At 54.0% G+C, this 20,790-nt stretch overlaps 1 protein-coding gene across 2 annotated transcripts in view; it reads left to right on the top strand.

Annotated features, from left to right (window-relative positions):
• Positions 1 to 18,382, top strand: part of LOC133340852 (disintegrin and metalloproteinase domain-containing protein 17-like) — a 38,031-nt gene extending 19,649 nt beyond the window's left edge. For both annotated transcript variants that reach the window (XM_061549289.1, XM_061549288.1), the window contains 6 exons: positions 776 to 907; positions 2,009 to 2,139; positions 2,732 to 2,810; positions 3,258 to 3,346; positions 5,419 to 5,478; positions 13,449 to 18,382. In XM_061549289.1, the coding sequence (XP_061405273.1) occupies positions 776 to 907; positions 2,009 to 2,139; positions 2,732 to 2,810; positions 3,258 to 3,346; positions 5,419 to 5,478; positions 13,449 to 13,886 (929 nt within the window). In that variant the 3' untranslated portion in view covers positions 13,887 to 18,382. The remainder of the gene's footprint in view (positions 1 to 775; positions 908 to 2,008; positions 2,140 to 2,731; positions 2,811 to 3,257; positions 3,347 to 5,418; positions 5,479 to 13,448) is intronic.
• The last annotated feature ends 2,408 nt before the right edge of the window (positions 18,383 to 20,790 follow it).

The following is a 20,790-nucleotide window of genomic DNA, read 5'->3' as shown; positions in this document are numbered from 1 at the left end:
GTCGTCTTCTGTGTCGTGCGCAGCGAGTGTTCACGTGAGAGGGGGGGTCGTCTCTGTGTCGTGAGCAGCGAGTGTTCACGTGAGAGGGGGGGTCGTCTCTGTGTAGTGAGCAGCGAGTGTTCACGTGAGGGGGGGGGGTCGTCTCTGTGTCGTGAGCAGCGAGTGTTCACGTGAGAGGGGGGGTCGTCTCTGTGTCGTGCGCAGCGAGTGTTCACGTGAGAGGGGGGGGGTCGTCTTCTGTGTCGTGAGCAGCGAGTGTTCACGTGAGAGGGGGGGTCGTCTCTGTGTAGTGAGCAGCGAGTGTTCACGTGAGAGGGGGGGGTCGTCTCTGTGTCGTGAGCAGCGAGTGTTCACGTGAGAGGGGGGGTCGTCTCTGTGTCGTGCGCAGCGAGTGTTCACGTGAGAGGGGGGGTCGTCTCTGTGTCGTGAGCAGCGAGTGTTCACGTGAGAGAGGGGGGGGTCGTCTCTGTGTCGTGTGCAGCGAGTGTTCACGTGAGAGAGGGGGGGGTCGTCTCTGTGTCGTGTGCAGCGAGTGTTCACGTGAGAGAGGGGGGGGTCGTCTCTGTGTCGTGTGCAGCGAGTGTTCACGTGAGAGAGGGGGGGGTCGTCTCTGTGTCGTGTGCAGCGAGTGTTCACGTGAGAGAGGGGGGGGTCGTCTCTGTGTCGTGTGCAGCGAGTGTTCACGTGAGAGAGGGGGGGTCGTCTCTGTGTCGTGTGCAGCGAGTGTTCACGTGAGAGTGGGGGGGGGTCGTCTCCGTGTCTGCGTGGTGTGCAGGCGTGAGCAGCGAGTGCCCCCCGGCGGGTCCCGCCGACGACAACTCGACGTGCGTGGACGCGGGCAAGTGCGACGGGGGCCACTGCAAGCCGTTCTGCGAGACCGTGGGCCTGCAGTCCTGCGCCTGCAAGGGTGGGGCAGGCGCGGCGCTTGGCGGCGGCGTCGGTGGTGGCGGTGTCGTCGTCATCGTCGTCGTCGTCATCGTCGTCATCATCATCGTCATCATCATCGTCGTCATCATCGTCATCGTCATCGTCGTCGTCATCATCGTCATCATCGTCATCATCGTCATCATCGTCGTCGTCATCGTCATCGTCATCATCATCGTCATCATCATCATCATCGTCATCATCGTCATCATCGTCATCATCATCATCATCGTCACCATCGTCATCGTCGTCATCGTCGTCATCGTCGTCATCGTCGTCGTCATCGTCGTCATCATCGTCATCGTCATCGTCGTCATCATCGTCATCATCATCGTCATCGTCATCGTCGTCGTCGTCATCATCGTCATCGTCATCATCATCGTCGTCATCATCATCGTCGTCATCATTGTCGTCATCGTCATCATCATCGTCTTCATCATCGTCGTCATCGTAATGATCAGTCGTCGTCGATGCCAATATCATCATTTGTCATTATCATCATCATTGATGACTGTCAATAGCATCATCGTTGATCATCATCATCATCGATGACAATGTCAGTAGCATCATCATCGATGGCAGTTTCAATATTATCATCATTGATGTCAATGTCATTTTTTAAAAGTTTTATCATCAGCATCATCAGCAGTGCTATCATCATCATCATTGGTCATTATCATCGTCGTCTTTGTGATCATCAGTGTTATCATCAGTCATTATCATCGATGACGTCACGATAATATCGATGGCAACATAATCAGAGATGACGTCACTAAATAATGACGTCACTAAATAATTACGTCATCACTATCGTCGTCGACAATGTAATTGACATCATCATGATGACTATGACGATGACGACTATGACGACGATGACGACGATGACGATGATGACGGCAGTGGAAGGGTTGATATGAGATTAATGCAAATCCTTACATCCTTCAACCGGTATCATTTTTGTCACCGTTGTCATACAGTGTCCCCATGAGCCTGGGTCCCCATGAGCCTGGGTCCCCTCCCCCCCTCGTACCCCCTTGACCCCTCCTCCCCCCATACTCTCTCCTTCCCCCCTGCCGCCCCGTAGAGGTGGACCTGGCGTGCTCCGTGTGTTGCCGCGTCACTCGTGACGGGCCGTGCGTCCTCTACGAGCAGGACGGGGGCCGCAAGCGCCTACGCAAGGGCAAGACCTGCTCCGTGGGCTTCTGCGATGGCAACGTGCGTGTTCGCACACACACACGCGCACACACACACACACACGCACACATACGCCCGCACACGCACACACGCACATGCACACACGCACACACACACACACACACGCACGCACACACGCACACACACGCACACATACGCCCGCACACGCACACACGCACACACGCACACATACGCCCACACGCACGCACACACACGCACACGCGCACACATGCACACACGCACACACGCGCGCACCTGGCTGCCTTGGTCTCCCCCGGGGATGTTTACACCGCTCCGGACACTCCCTGTGTGGCTTTGCTGACATGTTTGTGGCGATGTCGAGAGCACTTTGGCTGTGGTGGTGGTGGTGGTGTGGGTGGTGGTGGTGTGGGTATTGTGAACATTGTGATGGTGTTGGTGTGGTTATCACTGTGACGGTGGTGGTGGTTGTGGTGGTGTGGGTGTTATGAACATTGTGGTGGTGCTGGTGTGGCTGACACTGTAATGGTGATGAACACTGTTGGTGGTGCTGGAGCGGTTAACACTGTGGTGGTGTTGGTGTGGTTATCACTGTGGCGGTGGTGGTGGTGGTGGTGTGGGTGTTGCGGTGCAGGGCAAGTGTGAGAAGACCGTGCAGGATCCCATCGAGAGGTTCTGGGTCTTCATCGACAAACTCGACATCAACAGCTTCCGTGAGTGCGGCAGTGTGCGCGTGTGTGTGTGTGCGTGTGTGTGTGCGTGTGTGTGTGTGCGTGTGTGTGTGTGCGTGCGTGTGTGTGTGCGTGTGTGTGTGTGTGTGCGCGCGTGCATGTGTGTATGTGTGTGCGTGTGGGGAGCGGTGGTGTAGCGGTTAGCGCTACGCTGCGCTATGAACCCGGTGACCCGGGTTCGATTCCGGCTCATGGCCAACACCAGTGACGATTATCTGAACCGGTCCCGGGCTTCCTCTAGGTCGACTCAGCCTCAAATGAGTACCTGGTGCGGTGTGTAAACATCGCCACTAGGGAGACAAAGGCAGCCGGGCGTGGTGCTGTCCACCCACCCCCTCGTGTGCCGTGCCGGCCTTCGTAGGGGCTCACGAAAAGCACTTGCCCCTACAGTCTGTTAAGGCTACACGGGGGATCTTTGTCGTTGTGTAGGCAAGTTCCTGGCGGACAACATCGTGGGCTCCGTGCTCGTGTTCTCCCTGCTCTGCTGGGTTCCACTCAGCATCCTCGTGCACTGCGTGGTACGATGCTCACTCGCTCGCTCGCCCTCGCTCGCTCGCCCTCGCTCGCTCACCCTCGCGTTCACACCGACTCTCACGCTCGCCCTCAGTCACTCGCCCTTACACACTCGCTCATACGCAATCACTCGTGCCTTCGTGAGCATGTGTTCCTATGCTCACAGATGTGTGTGTGCGTGCGTGGGTGCGTGTGTGTGTGGGTGCGTGTGTGTGTGTGTGCGTGTGTGTGTGGGTGCGTGTGTGTGTGGGTGCGTGTGTGTGTGGGTGCGTGTGTGTGTGTGTGTGCGTGCGTGCGAGCTAAGAACACTTGCTCCAATAGACCTTTGTCTTTGTTTGGGCAGAGGTAGTGCAAAGGTGGTGAGCACGCGTTGTGCTCCGAACCCGGCGACCTGAGTTCGATTCCTGCTCACGACCAACACCAGTAACGTTTGTCCGCACCGGTCCTGAACCTTTCATAGGTTGACTCAGCCTTAAACGAGTACCTAGTGCAATGCGTAAAGATCGCCACTGGGGAGACAAAGGCGGCCGGGTGTGGTGCTGGCCACCCACTCACCCCCTCGGTGTGCCGTTTCGGCCTTCATAGGTGGTGCTCGCTAACAGCACTTGCCCCTACAGTCTGTTGAGGCTACACGGGGGATATTTGTGTGAATTTTGATTATTTAGATTAATTTTGCTGCTATAGATTTCCACGATGTGGCCAGGTCACATATGAAAAACAAGTAAACCCGTAAAAACAAAGTTTTTCACTCTAAATCCTTTATATGCGTGGCGGCTAGAGTTCTCTCGTCCTCTGGCTTGAGATGGCTGAAATCTATGGGTCAGATGATTGTCTGCCAGTATTAAGCAATTGGTAATTAAATATTTAATTTGTTTTCCCTAAACAGTGTAAAATTTTTGAAAAAAAATTTCACGAAAATTAATTGTCACACACAACGAGTCTGTGTGGAAAATGTCAGCTCGATTGGATCACGGGAAGTGGGTTAAAAAACGACCGAAAGATTTGCACGGTCCTAAGCAAGCAAGCACGCAAGCACGCGAACTTAATATAAAGGATTTAATAAGATAATCGCTCAGTGGGGCTTTACGTAGTAAGATCAAAAATAGTTTAGTTTCATAAAAATGTTAATTTTTTAAAGTGACTTGATTACCTTTCTTATACTTTGCACTCCGTAAAAAAATAACTTTACACTTACAATTTTCGTGACTGCAGGAATTCAGCTTCCTGGTTTTTTCGGTAAATTCACGTAGATATAAAAAAAATCTAAATTAAAATAAAAAAATTCCGTGACGTTTCGATCGCAACGCAAGCGGCCTTTTTCTCTCCACCTGAAGAAGGCCGCGATCGAAACGTTGTGGCTTCTTTGCTTTTAATTTTAGATTTTTTAGTTTTCTACCTTTAACGAAAGAACCAAGAATATATTAACTTTCCAGCTGATCCGATTCCAACCACAGTGATAGCGATTGTCTAAACCGGTCCTGGGGCCTCAAATGAGTACCTGGTGCGATGCGTGAACTTTGCCACTGGGGAGACAAAGGCGGTGGGGCGTGGTGCTCGCCCATCCCGCCCCCTCGCGCGCCGTGCCCGTTTTCATCGTCGCCACTCGATAACAGCACTGGGCCCAAGAGTTTATTAAGGCGACACGGGGGATCTTTTTATGTGTGCGCCTGTGCGTGTGTGCGTGTGTGCGTGCGTGTGTGCGTGTGTGTGTGCATCTGTGTGTGTGCATGTGTGCGTATGGGGAGCGGTAGTGTAGTGGTTAGCGCGCTGCGCTACGAACCTGGCGACCCGGGTTCAATTCCCGCTCACGGCAAACACCAGTGACGATTATCTGAACCGGTCCTGGGCCTCCCCTAGGTCGACTCAGCCTCAAATGAGTACCTGGTGCGGCGTGTAAACATCGCCACTGGGGAGACAAAGGCGGTCGGGCGTGGTGCTGGCCACCCACCCCCTCGTGTACCGTTCCGACCTTCATAGGTGCTCGCTAACAGCACTTGCCCCTACAGTCTGTTAAGGCTATATGGGGGATCTTTGTCTTTGTGTGCGTGTGTGTGTGTGCTTGTGTGCACCCATCCAGGACAAGAAACTCGACCGCCAATTTGAGGAAAGCAAGGTCATGCACTTCCTGCCGGCGAGCGTGAGTCACCCGCAGCTTTCATCGCGTGCGGCGGCCAGAAGCATCGCAATGCCCAGACAACCTCCACATCTGTCTCACCAGTGGGGTCCACAATGTCCATGTCTCTCTCACCAGTGGGTCCACAATGTCCACGTCTCTCTCACCAGTGGGGTCCACAATGTCCACGTCTCTCTCACCAGTGGGTCCACAATGTCCACGTCTCTCTCACCAGTGGGGTCCACAATGTCCACATCTCTCACCAGTGGGTCCACAATGTCCACGTCTCTCTCACCAGTGGGGTCCACAATGTCCACGTCTCTCTCACCAGTGGGGTCCACAATGTCCACGTCTCTCACCAGTGGGTCTACAATGTCCACGTCTCTCACCAGTGGGGTCCACAATGTCCACGTCTCTCTCACCAGTGGGATCCACAATGTCCACATCTCTCACCAGTGGGTCCACAATGTCCACGTCTCTCTCACCAGTGGGGTCCACAATGTCCACGTCTCTCTCACCAGTGGGGTCCACAATGTCCACGTCTCTCACCAGTGGGTCTACAATGTCCACGTCTCTCACCAGTGGGGTCCACAATGTCCACGTCTCTCTCACCAGTGGGGTCCACAATGTCCACGTCTCTCACCAGTGGGTCTACAATGTCCACGTCTCTCTCACCAGTGGGGTCCACAATGTCCACGTCTCTCTCACCAGTGGGGTCCACAATGTCCACGTCTCTCTCACCAGTGGGGTCCACAATGTCCACGTCTCTCACCAGTGGGGTCCACAATGTCCACGTCTCTCTCACCAGTGGGTCCACAATGTCCACGTCTCTCTCACCAGTGGGTCCACAACGTCCACGTCTCTCTCACCAGTGGGGTCCACAATGTCCACGTCTCTCTCACCAGTGGGGTCCACAACGTCCACGTCTCTCTCACCAGTGGGGTCCACAATGTCCACGTCTCTCTCACCAGTGGGGTCCACAATGTCCACGTCTCTCACCAGTGGGGTCCACAACGTCCACGTCTCTCTCACCAGTGGGGTCCACAATGTCCACGTCTCTCTCACCAGTGGGGTCCACAATGTCCACGTCTCTCACCAGTGGGGTCCACAATGTCCACGTCTCTCTCACCAGTGGGGTCCACAATGTCCACATCTCTCTCACCAGTGGGGTCCACAATGTCCACGTCTCTCGCCAGTGGGGTCCACAATGTCCACGTCTCTCACCAGTGGGGTCCACAACGTCCACGTCTCTCTCACCAGTGGGGTCCACAATGTCCACGTCTCTCTCACCAGTGGGGTCCACAATGTCCACGTCTCTCACCAGTGGGGTCCACAATGTCCACGTCTCTCTCACCAGTGGGGTCCACAATGTCCACATCTCTCTCACCAGTGGGGTCCACAATGTCCACGTCTCTCGCCAGTGGGGTCCACAATGTCCACGTCTCTCACCAGTGGGGTCCACAATGTCCACGTCTCTCGCCAGTGGGGTCCACAATGTCCACGTCTCTCACCAGTGGGTCCACAATGTCCACGTCTCTCTCACCAGTGGGGTCCACAATGTCCACATCTCTCTCACCAGTGGGATCCACAATGTCCACGTCTCTCTCACCAGTGGGGTCCACAATGTCCACGTCTCTCTCACCAGTGGGTCCACAATGTCCACGTCTCTCTCACCAGTGGGGTCCACAATGTCCACGTCTCTCACCAGTGGGGTCCACAATGTCCACGTCTCTCTCACCAGTGGTGTCCACAATGTCCACGTCTCTCACCAGTGGGGTCCACAATGTCCACGTCTCTCTCACCAGTGGGGTCCACAATGTCCATGTCTCTCTCACCAGTGGGGTCCACAATGTCCACGTCTCACTCACCAGTGGGGTCCACAATGTCCATGTCTCTCTCGCCAGTGGGGTCCACAATGTTCACGTCTCTCACCAGTGGGGTCCACAATGTCCACGTCCCACTCACCAGTGGGGTCCACAATGTCCACGTCTCTCGCACCAGTGGGGTCCACAATGTCCACGTCTCTCACCAGTGGGGTCCACAATGTCCACGTCTCTCACCAGTGGGGTCCACAATGTCCACGTCTCTCTCACCAGTGGGGTCCACAATGTCCACGTCTCTCACCAGTGGGGTCCACAATGTCCATGTCTCTCTCACCAGTGGGTCCACAATGTCCACGTCTCTCTCACCAGTGGGGTCTACAATGTCCACGTCTCTCACCAGTGGGGTCCACAATGTCCACGTCTCTCTCACCAGTGGGTCCACAATGTCCACGTCTCTCTCACCAGTGGGGTCCACAATGTCCACGTCTCTCACCAGTGGGCCCACAATGTCCACGTCTCTCTCACCAGTGGGTCCACAATGTCCACGTCTCTCTCACCAGTGGGCCCACAATGTCCACGTCTCTCACCAGTGGGGTCCACAATGTCCACGTCTCTCTCACCAGTGGGTCCACAATGTCCACGTCTCTCTCACCAGTGGGCCCACAATGTCCACGTCTCTCACCAGTGGGGTCCACAATGTCCATGTCTCTCTCACCAGTGGGTCCACAATGTCCACGTCTCTCTCACCAGTGGGGTCTACAATGTCCACGTCTCTCACCAGTGGGGTCCACAATGTCCACGTCTCTCTCACCAGTGGGTCCACAATGTCCACGTCTCTCTCACCAGTGGGGTCCACAATGTCCACGTCTCTCTCACCAGTGGGGTCCACAATGTCCACGTCTCTCTCACCAGTGGGCCCACAATGTCCACGTCTCTCTCACCAATGGGTCCACAATGTCCACGTCTCTCACCAGTGGGGTCCACAATGTCCACGTCTCTCTCATCAGCGGGGTCCACAATGTCCACGTCTCTCTCACCAGTGGGGTCCACAATGTCCACGTCTCTCACCAGTGGGGTCCACAATGTCCACGTCTCTCTCATCAGCGGGGTCCACAATGTCCAAGTCTCTCTCACCAGTGGGGTCCACAATGTCCACGTCTCTCTCACCAGTGGGTCCACAATGTCCACGTCTCTCACCAGTGGGGTCCACAATGTCCACGTCTCTCTCACCAGTGGGGTCCACAATGTCCACGTCTCTCTCACCAGTGGGTCCACAATGTCCACGTCTCTCACCAGTGGGGTCCACAATGTCCACATCTCTCACCAGTGGGTCCACAATGTCCACGTCTCTCACCAGTGGGTCCACAATGTCCACGTCTCTCACCAGTGGGTCCACAATGTCCACGTCTCTCTCACCAGTGGGCCCACAATGTCCACGTCTCTCTCACCAATGGGTCCACAATGTCCACGTCTCTCACCAGTGGGGTCCACAATGTCCACGTCTCTCTCACCAGTGGGCCCACAATGTCCACGTCTCTCTCACCAATGGGTCCACAATGTCCACGTCTCTCTCACCAATGGGTCCACAATGTCCACGTCTCTCTCACCAGTGGGTCCACAATGTCCACGTCTCACTCACCAGTGGGGTCCACAATGTCCACGTCTCTCACCAGTGGGGTCCACAATGTCCACGTCTCTCTCACCAGTGGGTCCACAATGTCCACGTCTCTCTCACCAGTGGGGTCCACAACGTCCACGTCTCTCTCACCAGTGGGGTCCACAATGTCCACGTCTCTCTCACCAGTGGGTCCACAATGTCCACGTCTCTCTCACCAGTGGGGTCCACAATGTCCACGTCTCTCTCACCAGTGGGGTCCACAATGTCCACATCTCTCTCACCAGTGGGATCCACAATGTCCACGTCTCTCTCACCAGTGGGTTCCACAATGTCCACGTCTCTCTCACCAGTGGGGTCCACAATGTCCACGTCTCTCACCAGTGGGGTCCACAATGTCCACGTCTCTCTCACCAGTGGGGTCCACAATGTCCACGTCTCTCTCACCAGTGGGGTCCACAATGTCCACGTCTCTCTCACCAGTGGGGTCCACAATGTCCACGTCTCTCTCACCAGTGGGTCCACAATGTCCACGTCTCTCTCACCAGTGGGTCCACAATGTCCACATCTCTCACCAGTGGGTCCACAATGTCAACGTCTCCCTCACCAGTGGGTCCACAATGTCCACGTCTCTCTCACCAGTGGGTCCACAATGTCCATGTCTCTCTCACCAGTGGGGTCCACAATGTCCACATCCCTCACCAGTGGGTCCACAATGTCCACGTCTCTCTCACCAGTGGGTCCACAATGTCCACGTCTCTCATCAGTGGGGTCCACAATGTCCACGTCTCTCACCAGTGGGGTCCACAATGTCCACGTCTCTCTCACCAGTGGGTCCACAATGTCCACGTCTCTCTCACCAGTGGGGTCCACAATGTCCACGTCTCTCATCAGTGGGTCCACAATGTCCACGTCTCTCTCACCAGTGGGGTCCACAATGTCCACGTCTCTCTCACCAGTGGGGTCCACAATGTCCACGTCTCTCATCAGTGGGTCCACAATGTCCACGTCTCTCTCACCAGTGGGGTCCACAATGTCCACATCTCTCATCAGTGGGTCCACAATGTCCACGTCTCTCTCACCAGTGGGGTCCACAATGTCCACGTCTCTCTCACCAGTGGGTCCACAATGTCCACGTCTCTCTCATCAGTGGGGTCCACAATGTCCACATCTCTCACCAGTGGGTCTACAATGTCCACGTCTCTCTCACCAGTGGGTCCACAATGTCCACGTCTCTCTCACCAGTGGGTCCACAATGTCCACGTCTCTCTCACCAGTGGGGTCCACAATGTCCACATCTCTCATCAGTGGGGTCCACAATGTCCACGTCTCTCTCACCAGTGGGTCCACAATGTCCACATCTCTCACCAGTGGGTTCCACAATGTCCACGTCTCTCTCACCAGTGGGGTCCACAATGTCCACGTCTCTCTCACCAGTGGGTCCACAATGTCCATGTCTCTCTCACCAGTGGGGTCCACAATGTCCACATCTCTCACCAGTGGGTCCACAATGTCCACGTCTCTCTCACCAGTGGGGTCCACAATGTCCACGTCTCTCTCACCAGTGGGTCCACAATGTCCAAGTTTCTCTCACCAGTGGGGTCCACAATGTCCACGTCTCTCTCACCAGTGGGGTCCACAATGTCCACGTCTCCCTCACCAGTGGGTCCACAATGTCCACATCTCTCACCAGTGGGTCCACAATGTCCACGTCTCTCTCACCAGTGGGTCCACAATGTCCACGTCTCTCTCACCAGTGGGGTCCACAATGTCCACGTCTCTCATCAGTGGGGTCCACAATGCCCACGTCTCTCTCACCAGTGGGGTCCACAATGTCCACGTCTCTCTCACCAGTGGGGTCCACAATGTCCACGTCTCTCATCAGTGGGGTCCACAATGTCCACGTCTCTCTCACCAGTGGGGTCCACAATGTCCACGTCTCTCACCAGTGGGGTCCACAATGTCCACGTCTCTCTCACCAGTGGGGTCCACAATGTCCACGTCTCTCTCACCAGTGGGGTCCACAATGTCCACGTCTCTCACCAGTGGGGTCCACAATGTCCACGTCTCTCTCACCAGTGGGGTCCACAATGTCCACGTCTCTCACCAGTGGGGTCCACAATGTCCACGTCTCTCTCACCAGTGGGGTCCACAATGTCCACGTCTCTCTCACCAGTGGGGTCCACAATGTCCACGTCTCTCTCACCAGTGGGTCCACAATGTCCACGTCTCTCTCACCAGTGGGTCCACAATGTCCACATCTCTCACCAGTGGGTCCACAATGTCAACGTCTCCCTCACCAGTGGGTCCACAATGTCCACGTCTCTCTCACCAGTGGGTCCACAATGTCCATGTCTCTCTCACCAGTGGGGTCCACAATGCCCACGTCTCTCTCACCAGTGGGGTCCACAATGTCCACATCTCTCACCAGTGGGGTCCACAATGTCCACGTCTCTCACCAGTGGGGTCCACAATGTCCACGTCTCTCTCACCAGTGGGGTCCACAATGTCCACATCTCTCATCAGTGGGGTCCACAATGTCCACGTCTCTCTCACCAGTGGGGTCCACAATGTCCACGTCTCTCACCAGTGGGGTCCACAATGTCCAAGTTTCTCTCACCAGTGGGGGGTCCACAATGTCCACGTCTCTCACCAGTGGGGTCCACAATGTCCACGTCTGGCCACAAATGGTAGCTCAAGGAAGTGGCTTATCGCATGGCGATTTACAGCAGCCAAACACTCTAAACGCGCGGCGATGTTGATTCTAAATGTGAAAGAGAAAAACCGGAGGAATCGGAGGTAAAAATCCACACGATCGCAGGGGGAGAGAGAGAGAACAGGCGTCAGGGTCGGTATCGAACCCGCGACCTCCTGCATACCACGTTGAACTTCTTTCGCACCATACGTCGGCAGCCGTGCTAATCGGACGTGCGGGGAAAGGACAACAAACTAAACATGAGAAGCAGTTTTCAAGACGCCACTTTTTAATCTAGATTTCAAAGTGCAAAATTCCAGTGGATTCCTAATATCAGAAGGAAGAGCGTTCCAGACGGCCGCAGAAACGCATCCGAAAGCACGTGACGCGGTCGCCATCTTGATTCGATGGCTCGCAGCAAAAAGCTGCTACTGCTGCTGCTGCTGATACTGCTGCTGCTGCCGATACTGCTGCTGCTACTGCTGCTACTGCTGCGGCTGCTGCTGCTGCTGCTGCTGCCGCTGCTGCTGCTGCTGCCGCTGCTGCTGCCGGTGCCGCTGCTGCTACTGCTGCTGCTACTGCTGCTGGTGCTGCGGCTGCTGCTGCTGTTGCTGCTGCTGCTGCTGCTGCTGTTGCTGCGGCTGCTGCTGCTGTTGCTGCTGCTGCCGCTGCTGCTGCTGTTGCTGCTGCTACTGCTACTGCTGCTGCTGCTACTGCTGCTGCTGCTGCCGCTGCTGCTGCTGCCGCTGCTACTGCTGCTACTGCTACTGGTGCTGCGGCTGCTGCCGCTGCCGCTGCTACTGCTGCTGCTGCTACTGCTGCTGCTGCTGCAGCTGCTGCTGCTGCTGCCGCTGCTGCTGCTGCTATTGCTGCTGCCGCCGCTGCTGCTGCTGCGGCTGCTGCTGCTGCAGCTGCTGCTGCTGCTGCCGCTGTTGCTGCTGCTGCCACTGTTGCTGCTGCTGCTGCTGCCGCTGTTGCTGCTGCTGCCGCTGTTGCTGCTGCTGCTGCTGCGAGGATGAACGGAGTTTGTCGTGATGATGGTTTACGCTCCTTGACGAGATCGGTGAGGTACATCGTGGTTTGTAGCTGGCGAGAGAGTTCACAGCTCGCCACCGTGCGTGCCCATGCCTGTGTGTGTGCGTGTGTGTGCGTGTGTGTGCGTGTGTGTGCGCGTGTGTGTGCGTGTGCGCCTGTGTGCGTGCGTGTGTGCGTGCGCGTGTGCGCCTGTGTGCGTGCATGTGTGCGTGCGTGTGTGCGTGTGTGTGTCTGTGCGCGTGTGCGCGTGCGCGTGTGTGTGTGTGCGTACGTGTGTGCGTGTGTGTGCATGTGTGTGCGAGTGTGTGTATGCGTGTGTGTGTGCGTGTCTGTGTGCGTGAGTGTGTGCGTGTGTGTATGCGTGTGTGTGTGCATGTGTGTGCGAGTGTGTGTGCGTGTGTGTATGCATGTGTGTGCGAGTGTGTGTGCATGTGTGTGCGTGTGTGTGCGTGTGCGAGTGTGTGTGCGTGTGTATGTGTGTGCGATGTGTGCGTGTGTTGTGTGTATGCGTGCGTGTGTGCGTGTCTGTGTGCGTGAGTCCCCGTGATCAAGGGGTGGAGCAGCAGTGCAGTGATTATTACAGCCCCAGCGACCCGCGTTTCATTCCCGCTCACGGCCAACACCCAGTGACGATTATCAGAACCGGTCCTGGGCCTCCCCTAGGTCGACTCAGCCTCAAATGAGTACCTGGTGCGGCGTGTAAAAACATCGCCACGGGGAGGGGGGTGGGAGAGACAAAGGCGGCCGGGCATGCTGCTGGCCACCCCCCCCCCCCCCCCTCGTGTGCCAGCTCACCAACGACACTTTTGTCTCCCGGGACCTCCAGACTGCCGAGCTGAACAGCAGCGACTCGGCACCGTTCCGCGTCGTCCGGCGAAACTGCATCCTCCAGACTCCGCAGAGCCGCACTCCAGGGCCCCCCTACTACGGCTACGGGGGGGGGGGCACTGCCCACCACCACCATCTCCACGGCTACGCGGGCCCCCCACCACCGCAGCAGCAGCTGCAGCAGCCCTCCGCGGAGATGCAGACCATCCCCGAGGACCCCGGGGCGGAGGGCTCGCAGGGGTCGGAGGGGACCCGCGCCCGCTCCTACGAGGACCTCACGGACGGTGCGGATCCCCGCGCGGGGTCACACGCGGGGTCACACGTGGGGTCACACGCGAGGTCACACGGGGGGTCACACGGGGGGTCACATGGGGGGTCACACGGGGGGGTCATGGTGGGAAGGTGTGATAGCAGCGACCGGGAGACGAAATGCTGAGTGGGGGTGAGGAGCGTCCTTCTGGTCGACTCACTGACTCACTACCAGCAGTACTCACTCACTAGCTGCAGTACTCACTCACTACCAGCAGTACTCACTCACTACCAGCAGTACTCACTCACTCACTAGCTGCAGTACTCACTGACTCACTAGCTGCAGTACTCACTCACTACCAGCAGTACTCACTCACTACCAACAGTACTCACTCACTAGCTGCAGTACTCACTCACTACCAGCAGTACTCACTCACTACCAGCAGTACTCACTCACTCACTAGCTGCAGTACTCACTGACTCACTAGCTGCAGTACTCACTCACTAGCTGCAGTACTCACTCACTAGCTGCAGTACTCACTCACTACCAGCAGTACTCACTCACTAGCTGCAGTACTCACTACCAGCAGTACTCACTCACTAGCTGCAGTACTCACTCACTACCAGCAGTACTCACTCACTACCAGCAGATCTCACTCACTCACTACCAGCAGTACTCACTACCAGCAGTACTCACTCACTACCAGCAGTACTCACTCACTAGCTGCAGTACTCACTCACTAGCTGCAGTACTCACTCACTACCAGCAGTACTCACTCACTACCAGCAGTACTCACTCACTACCAGCAGTACTCACTCACTAGCTGCAGTACTCACTCACTACCAGCAGTACTCACTCACTACCAGCAGTACTCACTCACTAGCTGCAGTACTCACTCACTACCAGCAGTACTCACTCACTCACTGCAGTACTCACTCACTAGCTGCAGTACTCACTCACTAGCAGCAGTACTCACTCACTACCAGCAGTATTCACTCACTACCAGCAGTACTCACTCACTAGCAGCAGTACTCACTCACTAGCTGCAGTACTCACTCACTACCAGCAGTACTCACTCACTAGCTGCAGTACTCACTCACTACCAGCAGATCTCACTCACTCACTGCAGTACTCACTCACTACCAGCAGTACTCACTCACTACCAGCAGTACTCACTGACTACCAGCAGTACTCACTCACTACCAGCAGTACTCACTCACTCACTAGCTGCAGTACTCACTGACTCACTAGCTGCAGTACTCACTCACTACCAGCAGTACTCACTCACTAGCTGCAGTACTCACTCACTAGCTGCAGTACTCACTCACTACCAGCAGTACTCACTCACTAGCTGCAGTACTCACTACCAGCAGTACTCACTCACTAGCTGCAGTACTCACTCACTACCAGCAGTACTCACTCACTACCAGCAGATCTCACTCACTCACTACCAGCAGTACTCACTCACTACCAGCAGTACTCACTCACTACCAGCAGTACTCACTCACTACCTGCAGTACTCACTCACTACCAGCAGTACTCACTCACTAGCAGCAGTACTCACTCACTACCAGCAGTACTCACTCACTACCAGCAGTACTCACTCACTAGCTGCAGTACTCACTCACTACCAGCATTACTCACTCACTAGCAGCAGTACTCACTCACTACCAGCAGTACTCACTCACTACCAGCAGTACTCACTAGCTGCAGATCTCACTCACTACCAGCAGTACTCACTCACTACCAGCAGTACTCACTCACTACCAGCAGTACTCACTCACTAGCTGCAGTACTGCAGAGTGATGAGTTCCGGTGTGAGTGAGTCTGCAGAGAGAGTGTTTTGAGTGATGAGTTCTGCAGAGAGAGAGAGTGTTTGAGTGATGAGTTCTGGTGTGAGTGAGTCTGGAGAGAGAGTATTTTGAGTCGTGAGTTCTGCAGAGAGAGTGTTTGAGTGATGAGTTCCGGTGTGAGTGAGTCTGCAGAGAGAGTGTTTTGAGTGATGAGTTCTGCAGAGAGAGAGAGAGTGTTTGAGTGATGAGTTCTGGTGTGAGTGAGTCTGCAGAGAGAGTGTTTTGAGTGATGAGTTCTGCAGAGAGAGTGTTTGAGTGATGCGTTCTGGTGTGAGTGAGTCTGCAGAGAGAGTGTTTTGAGTGATGAGTTCTGCAGAGAGAGAGAGTGTTTGAGTGATGAGTTCTGGTGTGAGTGAGTCTGGAGAGAGAGTATTTTGAGTCGTGAGTTCTGCAGAGAGAGTGTTTGAGTGATGAGTTCCGGTGTGAGTGAGTCTGCAGAGAGAGTGTTTTGAGTGATGAGTTCTGCAGAGAGAGAGAGAGTGTTTGAGTGATGAGTTCTGGTGTGAGTGAGTCTGCAGAGAGAGTGTTTTGAGTGATGAGTTCTGCAGAGAGAGTGTTTGAGTGATGCGTTCTGGTGTGAGTGAGTCTGCAGAGAGAGTGTTTTGAGTGATGAGTTCTGCAGAGAGAGAGAGTGTTTGAGTGATGAGTTCTGGTGTGAGTGAGTCTGGAGAGAGAGTATTTTGAGTCGTGAGTTCTGCAGAGAGAGTGTTTGAGTGATGAGTGCTGGTGTGAGTCTAGAGAAAGAGTGTTTTAGTGATGAGTTCTGCAGAGAGAGAGTGTTTGAGTGATGCGTTCTGGTGTGAGTGAGTCTGCAGAGAGAGAGTGTTTTGAGTCGTGAGTTCTGCAGAGAGAGAGAGTGTTTGAGTGATGAGTTCTGGTGTGAGTGAGTCTGGAGAGAGAGTGTTTTGAGTGATGAGTTCTGCAGAGAGAGAGAGTGTTTGAGTGACGAGTTCTGGTGTGAGTGAGTCTGCAGAGAGAGTGTTTGAGTGATGAGTTCTGGTGTGAGTGAGTCTGCAGAGAGAGTGTTTTGAGTCGTGAGTTCTGCAGAGAGAGTGTTTGAGTGATGAGTTCTGGTGTGAGTGAGTCTGGAGAGAGATTGTTTTGAGTGATGAGTTCTGCATAGAGAGAGAGTGTTTGAGTGACGAGTTCTGGTGTGAGTGAGTCTGCAGAGAGAGTGTTTGAGTGATGAGTTCTGGTGTGAGTCTGCAGAGAGAGTGTTTTGAGTCGTGAGTTCTGCAGAGAGAGAGAGAGAGAGTGTTTGAGTGACGAGTTCTGGTGTGAGTGAGTCTGCAGAGAGACTGAGAGAGTGTTTGAGTGACGAGTTCTGGTGTGAGTGAGTCTTGCAGAGAGAGTGTTTGAGTGATGAGTTCTGGTGTGAGTGAGTCTGCAGAGAGAGTGTTTTGAGTCGTGAGTTCTGCAGAGTGAGAGAGTGTTTGAGTGATGAGATCTGGTGTGAGAGAGTCTGCAGAGAGAGTGTTTGAGTGATGAGTTCTGGTGTGAGTGAGTCTTGCAGAGAGAGTGTTTGAGTTATGAGTTCTGGTGTGAGTTCGTCTGCAGAGAGAGTGTTTGAGTGATGAGTTCTGGTGTAAGTGAGCCTGCAGAGAGAGTGTTTGAGTGACGAGTTCTGGTGTGAGTGAGTCTGCAGAGAGAGTGAGAGAGTGTTTGAGTGAGGAGTTCTGGTGTGAGAGAGTCTGCAGAGAGAGTGAGAGAATGTTTGAGTGATGAGTTCTGGTGTGAGTGAGTCTGCAGAGAGAGTGAGAGAGTGTTTGAGTGATGAGTTCTGGTGTGAGTGAGTCTGCAGAGAGAGTGTTTGAGTGATGAGTTCTGGTGTGAGTGAGTCTTGCAGAGAGAGTGTTTGAGTCGTGAGTTCTGCAGAGAGAGAGAGTGTTTGAGTGACGAGTTCTGGTGTGAGTGAGTCTAGAGAGAGAGTGTTTGAGTGACGAGTTCTGGTGTGAGTGAGTCTAGAGAGAGAGTGTTTGAGTGATGAGTTCTGGTGTAAGTGAGTCTGCAGAGAGAGTGTTTGAGTGATGAGTTCTGGTGTGAGTGCGTCTGCAGAGAGAGTGTTTGAGTGATTAGTTCTGGTGTAAGTGAGTCTGCAGAGAGTGAGAGAGTGTTTGAGTGATGAGTTCTGGTGTGAGTGAGTCTGCAGAGAGAGTGAGAGAGTGTTTGAGTGATGAGTTCTGGTGTGAGTGAGTCTGCAGAGAGAGTGAGAGAGTGTTTGAGTGATGAGTTCCGGTGTGAGTGAGTCTGCAGAGAGAGTGTTTTGAGTGATGAGTTCTGCAGAGAGAGAGAGAGTGTTTGAGTGATGAGTTCTGGTGTGAGTGAGTCTGCAGAGAGAGTGTTTTGAGTGATGAGTTCTGCAGAGAGAGTGTTTGAGTGATGCGTTCTGGTGTGAGTGAGTCTGCAGAGAGAGTGTTTTGAGTGATGAGTTCTGCAGAGAGAGAGAGTGTTTGAGTGATGAGTTCTGGTGTGAGTGAGTCTGGAGAGAGAGTATTTTGAGTCGTGAGTTCTGCAGAGAGAGTGTTTGAGTGATGAGTGCTGGTGTGAGTCTGGAGAAAGAGTGTTTTAGTGATGAGTTCTGCAGAGAGAGAGTGTTTGAGTGATGCGGTTCTGGTGTGAGTGAGTCTGCAGAGAGAGAGTGTTTTGAGTCGTGAGTTCTGCAGAGAGAGAGAGTGTTTGAGTGATGCGTTCTGGTGTGAGTGAGTCTGGAGAGAGAGTGTTTTGAGTGATGAGTTCTGCAGAGAGAGAGAGTGTTTGAGTGACGAGTTCTGGTGTGAGTGAGTCTGCAGAGAGAGTGTTTGAGTGATGAGTTCTGGTGTGAGTGAGTCTGCAGAGGAGAGTGTGTTTGAGTCGTGAGTTCTGCAGAGAGAGTGTTTGAGTGATGAGTTCTGGTGTGAGTGAGTCTGGAAGAGAGAGGTTTGAGTGATGAGTTCTGCATAGAGAGAGGAGAGTGTTTGAGTGACGAGTTCTGGTGTGAGTGAGTCTGCAGAGAGAGTGTTTGAGTGATGAGTTCTGGTGTGAGTCTGCAGAGAGAGTGTTTTGAGTCGTGAGTTCTGCAGAGAGAGAGAGAGAGAGTTTGAGTGACGAGTTTCTGGTGTGAGTGAGTCTGCAGAGAGACTGAGAGAGTGTTTGAGTGACGAGTTCTGGTGTGAGTGGTCTTGCAGAGAGAGTGTTTGGTGATGAGTTCTGGTGTGAGTGAGTCATGCGAGAGAGTGTTTTGAGTCGTGAGTTCTGCAGAGTGAGAGAGTGTTGAGTGATGAGATCTGGTGTGAGAGAGTCTGCAGAGAGAGTGTTTGAGTGATGAGTTCTGGTGTGAGTGAGTCTTGCAGAGAGAGTGTTTGAGTGATGAGTTCTGGTGTGAGGTTCGTCCTGCAGAGAGGAGTGTTTGAGTGATGAGTTATGGTGTAAGTGAGCCTGCAGAGAGAGTGTTTGAGTGACGAGTTCTGGGTGTGAAGTGAGTCTGCAGAGAGAGTGAGAGAGTGTTTGAGTGAGGAGTTCTGGTGTGAGAGAGTCTGCAGAGAGAGTGAGAGAATGTTTTGAGTGATGAGTTCTGGTGTTGAGGAGTCTGCAGAGAGAGTGAGAGAGTGTTTTTGAGTGATGAGTTCTGGTGTGAGTGAGTCTGCAGAGAGAGTGTTTGAGTGATGAGTTCTGGCTGTGAGTGAGTCTTGCAGAGAGAGTGTTTGAGTCGTGAGTTCTGCAGAGAGAGAGAGTGTTTGAGTGACGAGTCTGGTGTGATGAGTCTAGAGAGAGAGTGTTGAGTGACGAGTTCTGGTGTGAGTGAGTCTAGAGAGAGAGCTGTTTGAGTGATGAGTTCTGGTGTAAGTGAGTCTGCAGAGAGAGTGTTTGAGTGATGATTCTGGTGTGAGTGCGTCTGCAGAGAGAGTGTTTGAGTGATTAGTTCTGGTGTAAGTGAGTCTGCAGAGAGAGTGAGAGATGTTTGAGTGATGATTTCTGGTGTGAGTGAGTCTGCAGAGAGAGTGAGAGAGTGTTTGAGTGATGAGTTCTGGTGTGAGTGAGTCTGCAGAGAGAGTGAGAGAGTGTTTGAGTGATGAGTTCTGGGTGTGAGTGAGTCTGCAGAGAGAGTGTTTGAGTGATGAGTTCTGGTGTGAGTGAGTCTTGCGAGAGAGTGTTTGAGTCGTGAGTTCTGCAAGAGAGAGAGTGTTTGAGTGAGTTTCTGGTGTGAGTCTGCAGAGAGAGTGTTTGAGTGATGAGTTCTGGTGTGAGTGCGTCTGCAGAGAGAGTGTTTGAGTGATAGTTATGGTGTAAGTGAGTCTGCAGAGAGAGTGTTTTGAGTGATGAGTTCTGGTGTGATGCGTCTGCGAGAGAGTGTTTGAGTGATGATTCTGGTGTGATGCGTCTGCAGAGAGAGTGTTTGATGATGTTCGTGTGAGTCTGCAGAAGAGTGTTTGAGTGAGGAGTTCTGGAGAGAGAGTGTTTTTTTAAGTGATGAGTTCTCGACAATGCTGAATGACGATACGATGTTACATTATCTTGGACCAAAAAGGTGCATTCTGCCGTTTGCCTTTTAATAAACTACTACTACTGTACCGTCCCCCCCTCCTCATTCCTGAGAATAACTCATCCACTCTCGACTCCGTGCTTGAGCGCCTGTGTCGCACAAACATAACAACACGAGGGGCCGTCCATAATGCGAGCGAGGTGAGTGGTTGAGTGAGCGGGTGAGTGGTTAGTGAGCGGGGTGAGTGGTTGAGTGAGCGAGGTTGTGAGTGGTTGAGTGAGCGGGGTGAGTGGTTGAGTGAGCGGGGTGAGTGGTTGAGTGAGCGAGGCGAGTGTTGAGTGAGCGAGGTGAGTGGTGAGTGAGCGGGGTGAGTGGTTGAGTGAGCGAGGTTGTGATGGTTGAGTGGATGAGTGAGCGAGGTGTGAGCGGTGAGTTGTTGAGTGAGCGAGGTTGTGAGTGGTTGAGTGGATGAGTGAGCGAGGTGTGAGCGGGGTGAGTGGTTGAGTGACCGGGGTGAGTGGTTGAGTGAGCGGGGTGAGTGGTTAGTGAGCGAGGTGATGGTTGAGTGAGCGCGGGTGTGGTTGAGTGAGCGGGTGAGTGGTTGAGTGAGCGAGGTTGTGAGTGGTTTGAGTGTGAGGTGAGCGAGGTGTGAGCGGGGTGAGTGGTTGAGTGAGCGGGGTGAGTGGTTGAGCGAGGTTTGGGTGGGTGAGTGGGTAGAACGGGTTGTGAGTAGATGAGTGAGTCACGCACCTAGTGGAGGAGGGGGGCGGTCAGACAT

Source organism: Lethenteron reissneri, chromosome 10 (genome assembly GCF_015708825.2).
Source record: "Lethenteron reissneri isolate LAM-NWPU_2019-01 chromosome 10, ASM1570882v1, whole genome shotgun sequence".
NCBI classification, from domain to species: domain Eukaryota; kingdom Metazoa; phylum Chordata; class Hyperoartia; order Petromyzontiformes; family Petromyzontidae; genus Lethenteron; species Lethenteron reissneri.
This window is presented reverse-complemented; position numbering and strand designations above follow the sequence as displayed.